Source organism: Varanus komodoensis, unplaced genomic scaffold (genome assembly GCF_004798865.1).
Source record: "Varanus komodoensis strain SLA01 unplaced genomic scaffold, ASM479886v1 scaffold15, whole genome shotgun sequence".
NCBI lineage: Eukaryota > Metazoa > Chordata > Lepidosauria > Squamata > Varanidae > Varanus > Varanus komodoensis.
This window is the reverse complement of record NW_025335440.1, coordinates 10,715,413-10,731,031: the sequence shown is the minus strand read 5'-3', so window position 1 is coordinate 10,731,031 and position 15,619 is coordinate 10,715,413. Positions and strand designations below refer to the sequence as shown.

The 15,619-nt window shown below is 44.6% G+C and overlaps 1 protein-coding gene across 2 annotated transcripts in view; it reads left to right on the top strand.

The window, feature by feature from the left end:
• Positions 1 to 15,619, top strand: part of XYLB (xylulokinase) — a 99,793-nt gene that overhangs the window by 833 nt on the left and 83,341 nt on the right. For both annotated transcript variants that reach the window (XM_044425123.1, XM_044425124.1), the window contains exons 2-7: positions 2,164 to 2,246; positions 2,391 to 2,460; positions 8,771 to 8,851; positions 10,571 to 10,657; positions 11,837 to 11,965; positions 13,620 to 13,685. In XM_044425123.1, coding sequence (XP_044281058.1) covers positions 2,164 to 2,246; positions 2,391 to 2,460; positions 8,771 to 8,851; positions 10,571 to 10,657; positions 11,837 to 11,965; positions 13,620 to 13,685 — 516 coding nt within the window. The remainder of the gene's footprint in view (positions 1 to 2,163; positions 2,247 to 2,390; positions 2,461 to 8,770; positions 8,852 to 10,570; positions 10,658 to 11,836; positions 11,966 to 13,619; positions 13,686 to 15,619) is intronic.

Here is a 15,619-nt window from a genome sequence, read left to right as displayed (position 1 = left end):
CAAGCCAGCCGCTCCCCGCTCTGAAATGCACAGATGCGATGCCATTGTGCAAAAGAACAGCATGGTGTGTTTTTGCCCTTCCTCTCTTGCCATTTGAACCTTTCTAGAACTGATTGTTAGAAATGTATTTTTGCACTTCTATATTCTGGTAATAAAAATGTCTTGGTTGTAATAAATCTTGGCAAATAATTTCAGTTCCAGAGCATCATCTTCTATGAGGAAGCGAATTCTTCAGGAAGTTGCTGATTTCAAGCACATTAAATGAAAAACCAAAGGTTCATATGTGATGTTCAGTCATGTCCTGTAGATTTTAAAATTATCTACTTCCCAACCAAATAGAAGGAGTGGGACGATATTCCTGCATGGTTTTTCCTTTGGATAAGTGCTGCATCTTTGGATTCTTGCTGCCATTCTTCACTATAGCATACAAATATTTATTTTAAAGATTATACATCTTGTTCATTTCTTTCGGGAAAAGTGAAGCTTGCCCTCTTCCAAGGGTAGCAGGTGCAGTCTGCAAGAGGCCCCAAGTGTTAGAAAACAGGGATAAACTGATTTTGCAAAGTGCGGCACTGCCGCTAGCAGTCCAATGCGTTATCTGTTGGACAAATTCCAGGAGAAGAAGGCTATTCATGGCTACTAGTTTTGATAGCTGAGTGCCGCCTCCTTTTTCAGAGGCAGTATGCCCATGTACACCTCTTGCCGGGGAACTTGGGCAAGGGGGTGCTTGAACAAGAGAATGGCACCTTACTCCCTGCTACTGTGGTGCAGTGAATGGTTTAGGCACCCTGATAGGGAGGCAGTTCTTAATTTCTCCAGCACAAGAATCCATTAACTGGGTTCAGTATCACTATCCTGTCCCCTGTATGCACTTGCTTGCGGTGTTTGGCGGGCTGCTCTTAGACCCCATATACTAAGCCCGTATAGGTCTTTCCCAAGGTGAAGAGATTGCTCATTTAAATTAATTGCTGTAATGTGTGTATGGCCTCCCCTAAATTGCCCTGGGAACTGGAAGTTTGGCGAGTGCTGAGTATTCTCTTTACAGACCGTATGCTCTGTTTCCCCTTCTGTTTCAATAGCTCCCTGGGGAGAGGAAATGCCCATTAAAGCAATTTAAGCCTGCACTTTTATGCATGTTTCCATAGGAGAAAGTCCCAAAGGACTCATTCCTATCTGAGTAAACATGTAGGATTGTGGTGTGGAGGTTTATTTGATTTTTATTCCCTCTTTCCCTGTGAGGACCTGAAGGAGGCATTGATGTACATTTACCTTCTTTTATCCCCACACAACCCTCTGAAGGCAAATAGACTGAGATGGTATAGTCCTCTCAGGTCATGAACTTGGGGGCTGAACACAGCAGCTTTCCCCAACCTGGGGCTCTCTAGAAGTTCTGATCTACAACTCCCAGAATTCCTTAATAGTAGCCATGCTAGCTGGGAGCTAATGCAAAGCGAAGCCCAAAACATCTGGACAGGACTGGGTTGGGGAAGGCTGGAGTACTGACTGGATCTTTTTTCTGAGAACGGTTCTAAACCTGAGATGCTCACATGCAGCCTGCTGGCTTTCAGCAGGGGTATGTGCTTTGAAACGGAGTTGCCAGAAATCCCAAGTTATTTGTTGTAAGAACATTTAAAAAGCCATGTTTGGGCAATACCTTTATGAGGCCAATTCAAAGGTCACAAAAACTGTGCAAGCTTTAGAGTTCTCTTGGGAAAATGTTGCAAAAAGCATGAGGAGGCGGGAGGGAAAAAAAAGAAGGTGCTTACTAGCCTAAATGATCTCCCTCGATCTCTTCCCAAGACAGCAGGGAAACTAGCAAGGAGTCTGTGATGAATGGACAGAATTGTATAAGAACCAGCTTGGTTAAAAAAAATCATGAAAAGGAAGGCCCACATTCATTATGAGGCAGGCTGGGGACACTGATGAGATATTGCGAGACATTTTCTGCACAGATAATCAGTTCTCCGGGCCTCTTTAGTGAGGTTCTAATTTGCACCATAGAAGTAGCGGAATAATCAGATGGCTAATCGCTTTCCGAATGTGGCATGAAGGCAAAATGAACCAGCTCTTTCCTATTCCCAGCACTTGATCCTGTGAAAATGATTGATTCTTTCAAACAGAGGCACACTTTCTACAGTTAATGATCTTTTCTTCTATTTTCAGCTGAAAGTAGTCATTCTGGATGAACAACTGAGAGTCATCCATGAAGACAATGTTAATTTTGACAAAGACCTTCCAGAATTTGGGTATGTTTCTCCCCTTTTGTAATATCCATAAGAGAACATCATGAGCTACCTTGTTCCCAGTGATCATAAAACAAAGATATTATTTAGGGAAATGCAAAGCAGAGTAAGTACATTTTATTTGCTTAAATATTGTGTTTCCTGCAGCACTCATGGTGGGGTCCATGTTCATAATGACAGACTAACAGTGACTTCTCCTGTACTGATGTGGGTCAAGGTAAGTATGTACTGTTTGATCCGTGTGCAATTAATTTGCAGCACTGTCTGTGTTAATGGACAGTTAAGATCCCTTTGCTTTGCAAAATGTTTGCTTCTGATGGACATGAAAATGACTAGAACTGGTTTGTTGATAAAGATTGACACCACTGCCTGATTATTTGGCCCTCCTTGGGGTCAGGGCCATGGACACTGTGACGAGGAGTGCTTGTGCTCCAGAATTCACTGTTGCACAAACTTTTATTGATCTGTAATAATTTAATAATTTTATAAATTTTGTAAAAGCTGCAAAATTAAGTGCTGGATGCAGCCTGTGCTGGAAAAGGAACCCTGGTGGGCTTCTGGGGTGCTCCTGTCTTCCTTCTGTCTCTCCGATTATCTCCATTTATACCCCGGTCTGTTGCCCTCTTGTGCATGCGCCATGTTCCTGATTTGTCCGCATGTATGTTGCAGCGTTCTGCTTGACTCCCTGGGCCAGCGTGCCTGAGGAAGGTGCTCTGATCTTGTGTTAGGTCCATGCCTCACCATAGTCCCTGCTTTGGGAGAATGTGTGATGCAGTGGATGTGGGGTACTCAGTTTAGACAGCTTCACATACCTGCTCAGACAAGAATCTCCTCTGGGGACCTTGGGAAAATCTCAGCCCCACTTCACAGGCATGTTGTGCAGGGCCAGTGAGAGCACAGCTGGAACGATCTGGACGTTCTTGTACTTAACTTATGAATTTTACAGTACATATATGGACATTTTGGCTCCCCATCGATCTACCCTGCCTTGACGAGTCTATATCAGAAATGGGGATTAAATCAGTATTAGCAGGGAGATCCCTGCTAATAGGTATTAGCCCCTTGAGATCTGCGGGAGAGGCCCTTCTCCGGGAACACTCCGTGAAAGAAATTAGGAGGGTAGGTACTCGGAGGAGGGCCTTCTCTGCGGTGGCGCCCCACCTATGGAATGCGCTCCCCAGAGAGGTCCGTCTGGCGCCGTTGTTATTTGTTTTTCAGCGCCAGGCGAAGACCTTTTTATTTAAACGTCATTTTAATTGTTAATATTATTTGCTTATTTTATCTGGCCAGGGCGACTTATTTTATGTTGTTAATTCGTATGTATATTTGAATGTTTTATATTTTAATTTTATGTTGTGAGCCGCCCCAAGGCTTCGGCGAATGGGGCGGCATAGAAATGTTTTAAATACATAAATAAATAAATACAGAACCTCTTTCAGTGGGAGGGCTGCATTGTGTGTTGGATACGCTCTCGTGGACTGCATTCCAGTGGTGGAGGCCAGAGGCAAATAGTGTATCCCAAACATCTCATCTTGCTGCTCAAAGCTATCATCGCTAGTAATAAAGTCTTAGAAGAAGCTTAGAAGTCTTTTAGAATGGCGGGGGTGTGGGGGTGGGGGACTTGTCAAAAGTCAGGAAGCCAGAAAATGATTGTTCATTGACGGGAAAGGGGCAGGGCTAGGGGAAGGGGTGTAGCTATCTAAGTAAGCCAGGTGGCCAGATCTGGTGTCCAGGAGGCCTGCATTTGACCCCTGGCCTGGAGGTTTTGGGCTCTTACCTTGTAGTATCAGGGTTAGCTTTCTGCTGTGAAAGCCATGAAAAATCACCCTTTTGCTTTTGGAAATACTTGCTGCATAACTTGAAAATAATTGCCACATGCTTCTGGATTAGTTCTAAATGCAGAACATAGTGTAATAGGAAATTGGCATGGAGTTCTCTCCAAAGGTGAGGACTAGCCTATGCATTTGATTTCCCTCCATGCTGAATGCAGTCAGACTGGCTAGCTATGTTCAGCAACCCACTGGGACCTTGATAAACTTTCTGGTTTTGCTGCCTCCCTTTGAATGCAGAAACCAGGGGATTTGCCAAGCATCCAGCAGGCTGCTGCTTTGGGCTGCTCCTTGAACCATCTTTGTCGCTTGAGGTTCAGGTGGCTTGGAGTGCTTTCTCCCAGCTTCAGATGGAGGCCCAGCTGCACCTCTACCTGGACAGGGATGGCTTGGCTTCAGTAATCTATGCTCTGGTAATCGCTAGATTAGGTAACAGCAATGCACTCTACATGGGGCTGCCCTTGAAGATGGTTCAGAAGCTGCAGCTGCTGCAGAATGCAGCAGTTAGATTAATTACTGGGACCTGTAGGTCTGACCAGTTCTGACCCAGTTGCACTGGCTGCCTGTATGCTTCCGGTTCCAATTCAAGGTTCTGGTTTCAGCCTATGAACTGTGGCTTGGAACAGCAATATCTTTTGGAGCAGCTATATCTTTTGCTACCTGGACTCTACGCTCAGCCTCTGGGTGCCAATCCCGCAAGGGGCTTGGAGGGTGGCAACGAGGGGAAGGGCCTTTTCAGTGGTGGCTCCCCCATCTTTGGAACAACTTCCCTGCTGTGGCCTGCCTGGTGCCATATTTACCATCTTTTCAGTGCCAGGGTAAGACAGCCTTCTTTGCAGAGGCCTTTAAAGACTTCTGTGTTCATTCAGAGGCCTGGTGCGATTGGCCAGGGGCCTTCCATTTACTCTTGAGGTCTTTTAATTGTTTTTTTTAATTGTCCTTTAACAGTCTATGTTATTTTAAATTAATGTTTAATTCTTAATAGTTTTATCTGTTGTATTTTATTGTTTTTATACTTTGTTGTAAACCTCCTGGAAAGCATCAACTATGGGCAGTATAGAAATGGAACAAACAAACATTAATAATAAATGCTAACATTTGGCTAGTGATCTCTGTTCAGCTTGGTAAGTCACAGGCTGTGCAGACCCAAAAAAGGAATAGGTTCTTATCCATGAGAAGGAAACCCAACTCAGTAAAGGTGTTCTTTTATCCTTGGATGGGAAAGGTAACCCTGTAAGCACACCTGGGGCCTTCCTTGTACTCCTTTCTTTACTTTGGCAACCAGGCAAGCAGGAGCTTGAAGTAATTTTTTAGTGCAGACTGGAATTGAGGTTGGAGGGATGGCCATGCTTAATTAGCAGCTGCCATTACTTTTAATATTGGCCGCTTGGCTCTCTCCGTGTCATTAGATGATTCAGCTTCTTAGCTCAGCAGTATTAAAATTGGGTTATGCGAGACAGCATTTTACACTTGCCAGACAATTTTTAATTCGTTTGTTTCCTACTTCTGTTTGATTGTTGTTAAGGTTTCCTTTGACACTGCAGTTTCCTGCACTGTGTTGTTTTGGTTTTTTGGTAGTCCCAATTTGCTCTATTGTTTACAATGACAGATACATTAATTTAAAAATGATGCCAACATTGTTTAGGATTACAGTGAGTTGTGGCATAATTATACTCGCTCATCGCTTGCTTAATTCCTATCAAAGCTGCATTGCTTTTCCCATTTTTTAAATAGTAAGTCTCTCTCTGTCTCTTTGTTGTTCTGAGAGAGAAACCAGTTTGGCTCCACTTCTTCCTTGTTTAGGCAACACTGGAGGGTTTGGTAGCCATCTTAACACTTCCATTCCCGTCCTAAGCACATTTATCTGGAATTAAGACCAGCTGAGAGAAGAAATCCTTGTAAATTATCTACTGTAGTTCAGTCCTGGATATATGCATTCAGAGGTAAATGTGGTTGAGAAAGTCTGTACTAGCCTGCAACCTTGAACACTTTTAAATGCACTTCCTTATGGCAAAACAGAAATATATCCATAGATCTCCCGTGAGAAACAAACCAACAAACAGAAAACCTCAGAAGATGTATCCTTGCTTTGCTGCACAGGACTACTCTTACACGTTTAAGAATGCATTGGGGGTGGGGTGGGGGGTGGATAGGATTTCTCACCTTGTGGTGAGCTTTCTCCTTTAAAAGTGGCCATGGCCCAATGGCAACTGAGAAGGAAGAACATTTCCATGCTGTTTCTATGCTGCTGCAAATCATTTAGTTGTTCCTACACGAGTTGTGCTCAACTTAGTCTAGCAGATGGTTGAACATGGGCCATGTGCCATGCAACACTGCGCAGCAAAACCACATGGAAGTTGGTGTGGCTGTGTTCCCAGAACGCGCTTGCTTTCCAGAGCTGTGCTGGCACGGGATGGTTCAAGGTATCCTTGACATCTAATGCCAGGGCTTGGCAGCCTGGCAGTTCTGCCTGGTCCAAAGCTCTGCAAAAGCTTTGGTGAGCAAGCGCTTTCCCATCTGGTGGGGATGAATATTTGGAGCTGGCTGCAGCATGACAAGGAACAGGGAAGGCCCAGCCTCATGAGTGCAAGGGGAGGCATTGCCAATGCAGCATGGTCTTGGAAGACTGTTTCCCCGAGAAGACCCGTCAGATAAAACACATCTATTCAGGGTTGACACTTCTGCTCTTCTTTCACCGTTGACAACGTGTCTTCTATATCTCGCTGTGCTTTGAAGATGGACGCAAGCGAGGCTATCGCTAAGCAAGAAGGAAACAATGGCAAGGGGGGACTTTAGCCTTTTCTGTGTTCTCTCGTTTCCACCCAAGCTCAACATGTCCACCCTCGCCTGTGTCTGTGTGTGAGCTGCAGGCCTGTGAACTGCTGGAGCTGCGCTTGGTGAGAGATTCTGGGGGAAAGGCAATGACTGGGAAAGTGTTAAGGAGTCCTTCAGCTCTTGCCTCTTTCGTGGCTTCAAAGCACCCTTTTCCAAGGATGCTTTGCAAGGGAGAAGAACCGCGGGGCTAATACTACACACACCTGCAGTGCAGTAATGCTGTAGTGTTTCATTTATTCAGGAGTGGCCAACTTGTGGCTGTCCAGGTGTTTTGGTCGGCTGCTCTCATGCTCTGTCACCATGGGCAGTTTTGGCATGAGCTGCAGGGAGTGGTTAGCCAAAACATCCAGGGGACTACAGGTTACCCATCCCTGGTTTACCTGGTTAAGGTGTGAGTCTATCAGTTGTGCCCTTGCTGCTTGGAAGCCTCTAAACCTCTGAAATTCTTATGCCCCGCCAGGCTGAAGCCAGCAGGTTGGGATGAATGGCAGGAGTGACCTTTGCTTCCTTGTTCCTTGTCTGTGGCCATTTTCTCCAGGTGGAAAGGGTGCTTTGGAGGGGGCTGGGGGACGGTCAGGAGATCCCACATCCTGGCCTTTCCAGTCTCTTCCTGGTCTACTGAATGTCCTCTTTTGTCCTCCTCTGAAGTTCCTTTGCTAGCCTTGGAAGGAAGTTGCCATGGTTCTTTTTTGTACTGGCTGTGAAGGGTTGGGCAGATATCCAACACCACCGTCTAAGGTCAGAATGCTTTCTCCAGCGTGAGTGAATCTGAGAAATCGTGGAGTCCCTGGGATATTCTTCTGGGGGTCATAGGACTGCTATCTTAGAAACTGTTTGACTGTAAAAGGGCAGAAGGTGTGAATTTCTCTCGTTCTTGGTCTGTATAACTTTCAGTATAAATAGACTTAGGGGGAAGATGAACAGCATGTTCAGAGAAGAGGCATGTATTCCTGTGTGCCCTCCAGATGCTGCTAGAGAATTATGGGAGGTGCAGTGCTCCACATCTGGGGGGCACTGGGTTGGGGATGGATGTCCCATGTGATTCTGGCCTACAGTTTTCATATCTCTGGAAAACGGGTCTTGCTGTTTGGGCCTGATGGGGGTTGGAATCCAGAGACGTCAGGAGGACTGCAGGTGGCCCACCCCACTTGACAATCATGCCTGCAGCAAAATAACCCCATTTTATCTAAAGACAAAAGCATGCTTTTTGCTTCAGTGCTTTTATTTTCAGCCATAGGCAAACTTAACTGATTAATCTTTAAAACCAATATGAATAATTATGATTTATTTACTCAAATGATAGTCCTATCTGTAATGTTTAGTTTGGTCCCAAAGATGAATGTTTGTGCCCAAACTTGTTTGAAGTTCTTTTCCTCTCTCTAATTTTTAAAATGTGTTTTTCTTAGCAAGTTAATTTGTTCACGGTCTCAAGATACCTTCTGGTTATTAACTGATTTTTCCATCTTTTTTCTTCTGAGATTTTGTCATTAATGGGAGGCATTCCTTCCTTGTGGGAATCTAGTGGCTGGGGAGGAAAAACCTGCCACATGCTGTGCCGTTTGCTTGTCCTCGTGGTGTTTGGTTTGTTGTTGACTGGGCCGCACAGTAAACATGGTTCTGGGACCACCTGGACCCTATGGCTGCAGGTCACAGGGTCCTGGAATGGTTTGAAGCCACCCCTGCAGCACACCTGGCCCGGCTTTGTGTGCCAAAAAGGTAATTTGGCAAATGGGGTGGTATGCAGTAGGTGGGGAAAAGAAACCTCTGGGCTTCTTTTCTTCCTGCAATGTTGTGCATTCAGCCAACCTCTGAGGACTCAAATTTCTACAGGATTGCAGTTACCCTTGTTCATGTTTGTTCTAGGCCCTGGATCTGGCTTTGGAAAAGATGAAGTCTTCTGGATTTAACTTCTTCAGGGTGAACTCTCTATCTGGAGCTGGACAGGTGGGTTATCTAAAGGAACGCTTGTGTCCATATCTGCCCTCCCGCCCCTTGAGATCAGCAACGGATGCCCTTCTCCGGGAACCCTCTGTGAATGATATTAGGAGGGTGAGTACTCGGAGGAGGGCCTTCTCTGCGGTGGCTCCCCACCTATGGAATGCGCTCCCCAGAGAGGTCCGCCTGGCGCCGTCATTATTTGTTTTTCGGCACCAGGCTAAGTCCTTTTTATTTAAAACTTATTTTAATTGCTAAATTATTGTATTTATTAGGATTTTAAATTAGCCGAGAATGCACCGGGGGTTTTAAATTTTTTTTTATCTTTTAAATTGTTATATTGTTATTGTTTATGTATGTTTTTTTGTATTTTTTGTGAGCCGCCCCCATCGCAACAAAGCCTCGGGGCGGCTCACAAAAAATACAAAAAAACATACATAAACAATAACAATATAACAATTTAAAAGATATAAAAAAATTTAAAACCCCCGGTGCATTCTTGACTTAAAACATTTCTATGCCGCCCCCATCGCAACAAAGCCTCGGGGCGGCATAGAAATGTTTTAAATAAAATAAATAAATAAATAAATAAATAAATAAATAAATGAGGAAGGGCGAGAGCAGGGAGAAATCCTACAGGGAAAAAGAGACCTTTAATCATGAAAGTAAATACAAACACAGTTTCTTCTTGTGTTTTTGTACCAGACTGCCATGCCCCTGAGGGTTTTGTATTAGAATAGCAGGGAAGAAAACACACCTTGTGTGAAGCTCAACCCTGTGACAAAACTGCATGCTGATATACAGTCAAATAACCACCCCATATTATCATATAGTTAATAAATAAATCTGTGCACTGAGAATCAAAACGATGAAACCTAGATAAAGTATGCAAGTTAACTTATTTTGCATAACATCTGCAGTCTTGGATTGCATTAATCTGCTTTTGATATGGAAGCACAGAAGTAACTGTGCAACTTGCTTCAACAGGCACTTCCTTGCATTTGCTAGAATATCGTTTCATCTATAAGGACTGGAAAGTTTCTTCATTTAAATAAGAAAAGAAAAAACCCCTGAGATTCTCAAATAGCTCAATTCTGTGCCTAAAGCTACGTTTCTCAGTATTGTATACTCTGGATGGGTTGGACTGTAATTCTACCATAAGTCAGCCACCATGGCTGGCCGATGGGAGCTGATGTCCAACACATCTACAGTGTGTAGATGGGGAGGGCTACCCCTTACTACATTTTGTGCTGTCCTTGTGCGGTTGTCGAATCAGAGTGTTTTTGCTGCCATGATTTTCGAACTATGCTTTAGTGGGCGATTCAGATTTTTGAAGTGAGGGAAAAAACACTGCTCAGACTGCACAGATCTCAAATGGCTTTCTTTCTTTCTATCTGTGCTGCCAACGTTAATTGTTAACACTTGATTAATCAGTGATGGCAGCTTTTCATTGGCAGGACCGAGAGTTAACAGCAAACGTGTGTTCTTTCTTTGAGGTTATATTGATCCTAATATACAACTGTAATAGGAAGTGGGAAAAAATGTTTGAAGTGGCCTTTCCTTAAAACAACAAGTAATGGTTTCTTATCCTATATTACTTCAGCATCCTTAGAAGGCAGCTATATGGATCTGTCAATAAGTATATTTATTCATATTCAATGGAAATGATAATAATCTAAAAGTCATCCTATTTTGGTTTCCCCTGTTTTTGTTCTTTTTACTTACCAGCAACATGGCAGTGTCTACTGGAAAGAAGGTGCAAATTCTGTTCTGCAGAACTTACCACCTGATCTTCCTTTACATCAGTCACTGAAGGTAACCCTTTCTCAGGAGTTTTAAAAGGAAGTTCAACCCAGCTTTTAGCTTGTTGAACCACAATATAGCTGTTTGTTGACATTAGAATTAATTGAAGCATGCCCTGCCTTTTTCTTACCTAAAGGCAAACACGGATGATAATACGGACAAGATGTTTCTCTCTCTTCCCTTGGAAGAAATCTTTTAACAGTTGGTCCTTGAGAGAGCAAGAAAAGAGTGGGTGTTTCATTCTTTCCATAGGAGAATGGGAGTCAGTTTGGGAGGGATGACATATGAGGAGCGATTGGGGGAACTGGGTGTTTTCAGTCTGAAGAAGAGGAGACTCCAAGGGGATCTTTCAGCAACTTCTAGGCATGTGGGGGGATCTCATGTGGAGGAGAGCCGTGACTTATTCTTCCCTGCAGTGGAGGACAGGATGTGATCCAGTGGAGCAAAGCTCAAGGAACCAGGCTTCGCGTTAGGTGTCAGGAAGTACTTCCTGATGGTTAGGACCCCTAGGATGTGGAATGGGCCTCCAAGGGAGGTGGTTGATGGCCTATCAGTGAGGGCATGCAAGGAAAGATTGGACAACCGCATGTTGGGGATTGCATGAGCGGAGCCGGCTGTAGCCAGGGGTCAGACTAGATGGCCTGGGAGACCCTTTTGGACTCGCTTTATTTCTGTGTTTCTATGAGTGGGGGGCAGGTTTGAACCCAGGTCTCCCCATCTTTGTAGTCCATATGCAGCATTCTCTTTTGAGCCAATGTATGCCGCCTAGGGGGGAACACACGTGCATATCCTTTCTGTGCTGCTTGGGACTCCCCAAACCTTGGATGGCAACCTTCCAACAGCCCCAGCTCATGGTGAGAGCTGGCTGGGTTTGCATTTCAACAGCAGCTGTAGGGTGACGTGTCGCCTCCCCTGCTCCGCTGATAGTGGCAAGGAAGATGGCGGAAGACCTTTCCTTTCCCCATCCTTGCTTCATTTGCAGTGTCTCAAGCGATGCAGGGAAGCCATCATGGCCTAATTCTGTTCACCTCAAACCAGAGACTGGTGGAGTAGATGGATGAACTTTCCAGCTGTTCTTGCCCCTTAAAGCCAGAGCTGATATACAGAAGCTGTGTGTGCTCATCTTCCTAAATCAGCCTGCCAGTTCGGCATTGGCTAGCTTTCTAACACTCTTTTTTTCACCCCCAATAGTCCTGCTTTTCTATCGGCAACAGTCCTGTTTGGATGGATTCCAGTACAGCTCCCCAGTGCTCCTCCCTAGAAAAAGCTGTTGGAGGGGCTCAGAAACTTGCTGAGACCACTGGCTCACGAGCCTACATGGTGAGAACTGTCTGAAGATAAAGGCTTGACACTTGTGGAGCTCCAGGGCCAACTTGGATGATGAGCAGAAGTTAATCTCCTGTGAATATACTAGACTAGCCTTTGCTGATGTTTCTCTCCTGGCCCTGCTCCTATGAAGACTGGCTGTAGCTTAACAAATTATTGATATTCTTTTGTGGTGAGGATGAAATGAGGTGAGCTGCAGGAGGAAATTCTGCCTTGTGCTCCTTGGAGAAAAGTTGAGAAGGATGGAAATACCGTTCTCACGGAAGGATGAGTGAACATGGGGGACAGAATCAAAAGTATGGCATTTTTCTAAAACGGAATATATACCCCAGGTCTTTGTTCTTAATGCCATCAAATGAGAACTTCTGCTTATGACTGTGTCCTGTCTAGAAAGTGGAGCAGAGAAGAACTCTGGAATCTTTCTGTCTCGCTTCTTCCACTTCACTTCATCTTTCCTCTGTGCAGGGAAAAAGCAGGGCGCATAGATTGTTTTGCAAGTGAAACACTGTGAACAGTATAGAAGTCAGGCACGTGCTCTTGAGTAAACATCATTCAAATATTTAATATTTGTTTTTGTGGATGTGGTTTTAGGCTCACTGGATGTAGTCCGATGTAAGTTCAGCAAAAGTCCCCAACAAGTATAATCAGGAGCATCCTTCTTGCAATGTCCATCCCTGAAACTGCTCCCCAAAATGGGTTCATTCATTTGAACAATGAAATTGCTTATCCTAAAATATCTTGATGTAGTTTACAACACAACCACGAGAACTCGAGTTATGTTAAAATACAAAGCATGTATATAGTTTCTCTGAATTAGTCAGTACCTGTTTCCCTAGGGATGCTCCTTCATTGTTCACACTTTCTCACTTTTTTCTGTTGTTTATTTACAGAACACCGCTATTTTGCAATTTAAGAAGACAAGATAAAAGAGAGAGAAAACCACTAATTAAAACTCATCCCCTCCTTGTAGGGAATAGGAACTGACAAGCAGGCATTTAAAAAGCCATTCAACTGTAGTGTCACTGCCACACTGAACAGGAATCAATTCCAGGGACAGACATTGCTAAGAAGTATAGAGGTCTTTAAAAATCTTCAGAAGTGCTTTCCAAGTCCAGCTTGGACAATCTGGTATTGTAATTTAAGTTTTAGTGAAAAAATAGCCAGAAATGGGGACTGGAAAGACACAGGGAGGGCAACAGAGAAACCATGGGAATGCAATGAATTTGCGACACTGTCTGGATTAATAAGTGAAGAAACAAAGGATGGCATATCTGTCTAAAGAGCTAGTATGGAAGTAACTAGTCTTCTGAACTGTATGGATTGGGTAATGATTCCTCCATTATGCTAGAATCCTGCTTAAGTAATCACAACTGCTCATTTCCTTGATCTGCAATTACTGAAATGTAAATTGTGGCCAGGAATATTCTTGTGCAGCTTTCCCTTGTTTTCAAAAAGCGAGCAAAATTCTCATAATGAGCCAATACGTTATAGTTTGTTTAGTGCTTATAGCAGCCGAATAGCATCTTCCATCATGCATCAGATAAATTAAATACCCAAAGTGTAACGTCCTGAACTCATTATGCTGAGTTAATGATTATTGACTCCATTTACAGTTTGTGTGCCTAAGCCCTGACCTGTCTTTTCTCAGCGTTTTACAGGAAACCAGATAGCAAAGATTTACAGCCAGCACCCCGAGGTCTACGCACAAACAGAGGTTGGCTAGTCTTCCGTTTGCTTATTGGAAATGGGAACTGGGTTTTGCTTGGTTTGGATACTTTTGAAGGGAAGCTTACTAAGCCACTTGCAAAAGGGGATAAGGCAGCAACAGTTCAGAGACCACATCCTAAATAGGAAGGGTCTCTGGGGGAAGAAGCGGTGACAGGCATGATTGTCTTGAGGGTCTTGGTTGCCGGTCTGCCCAGGGTGGGCAAGACTTTGTTCCAGAGCTGCCATGACTACAGCTTTAGGTGTTGCCCCTTCCCCAGGCCCAAACGTAGAGATGGTGATTTGGTATACTTTGGGGGCTCTGGGAGCCAATTTCAGACACCCCCAATTGTAGGCCTCTATTCCCACTGTTGCGTTTTGGTGGCCGCAGAAAAACAGTACTGCCAAATTTGCCAGTCACAGCGAGGGAGGGCTTCTTTGGCAGCCCATGAGCTGTGTATTGCCCCACTCTGGGGTATCCTAACCAGTTAAGAATTCAGTAGTCCTTCTGTAGCTGTGTCCCCATGCCGTAAAACATTTCAACGGCTGACTTTTCTCTTGCCAGTCAGTGGCTAAATGCATAGAAACTTTTCAAGAAAGCAAGCTGGTGTTTTTGCACCTGCTTTTGGGCGTAGCGCTGTCCCCCTCGAGTCAGCTTGTGGGTCCCTGGTTGTACAACCAGCAGCATTTCCCAGCCACCATTTCTGGCAGCCGAGCACCTTCCCTCCTCGCTGCTGTTGGTGGCAGAGGCGGTGGTGGAAGAACGGGACTCCCTGAGTGTGCTTGCCAGGAACTTGGATTCTGGGCCACTGCAGAATGGCCTGAAGTCCAGGAAACTGGAATCAGGAAATCTGTACGTTTCCTGCACAAATCGTATTCTTTATGCATTTAAAGTTTTTGTATCCCATCCTTTACCCTGTCTCAGCAGTAATCCTGCTGCTCATCCTTGCATCTCATTAGCCATGCAGAGGTTTGCTATTTGGAATGCTGTTGGAAGCACTGCTGAGTGATTTAGTACGGCTTGCTTCTGAGTAGACCTGCCAAGCCTTGTCTTGCTTATTTACGAGTAGACTTGTTGTTCATGCTTACTGCTGAGCGGGCATTCTTCTGCCTATGATTTGCTAACATGGAACTGGGGGTTTCAAATTTGATTTCTCAGCTCTGTAGTTTTGCACCTGGGCCTTCCTGCCTCTGGAATGCACTCCGAGAATGTTTCCAAAATGGGATTCTTCCCGGGCTAAAAAGCTTCCTTGCCCTTGTCTTTGTCCTCCTCGCCCACTGAAATTTCGGACTGTTCATGTGGGCTGAACACACATTCTTCCGCTGTTTACTCTTCTTTTGGTTTCCCTCCCCTCGCTTATTGTTCATGCTCCAGCAAGTATAAGATTTTTAGCTCTCCAGTGCGGGGATTGACCTGCTTATTACTCATTAATGGCAGTATGTAAATATGTGTTGTCCACCCTCATCACCTTTCAGTTCAACCTTTGCCCTTCGGCAGTGTGAGGAAGGGACAGACGCCTTTTCCCCAACTAAACAGCAGTCCATTTAGCAACTGGCTTTTCTTGTGGCTGCTCAGTTTTAAGGACTCCTTCCGTAGTGTAGGTGCACATTAAAAGCACAGGAATCTGCCTCGCAGGTGTTCCGTGGTGCAGCCAGGACAGTCCCCTGTGAGAAGCAAGAACTCTATCAAGTGTCAGCTTGCAAGTCTTCTCCACCACCTGCTGGTTTATCTTTTTTACTGGAGATGCTGGGGCATCAATCTGTGGACATCTTTCTGCAATGCATATGCCAGTCTTCCCCAGTTGGCCAGATCTGATAAGAACTGTAGGGGCAGCATGTTGGAAAGAGTTGCACGTACCCTACAATAGAGAGTATATTTGCCCCGAGGTTTTATGGCAGAGCGAATATGAGCTGATTTCCCACTTCCCTTGAATTCTTGCTTTT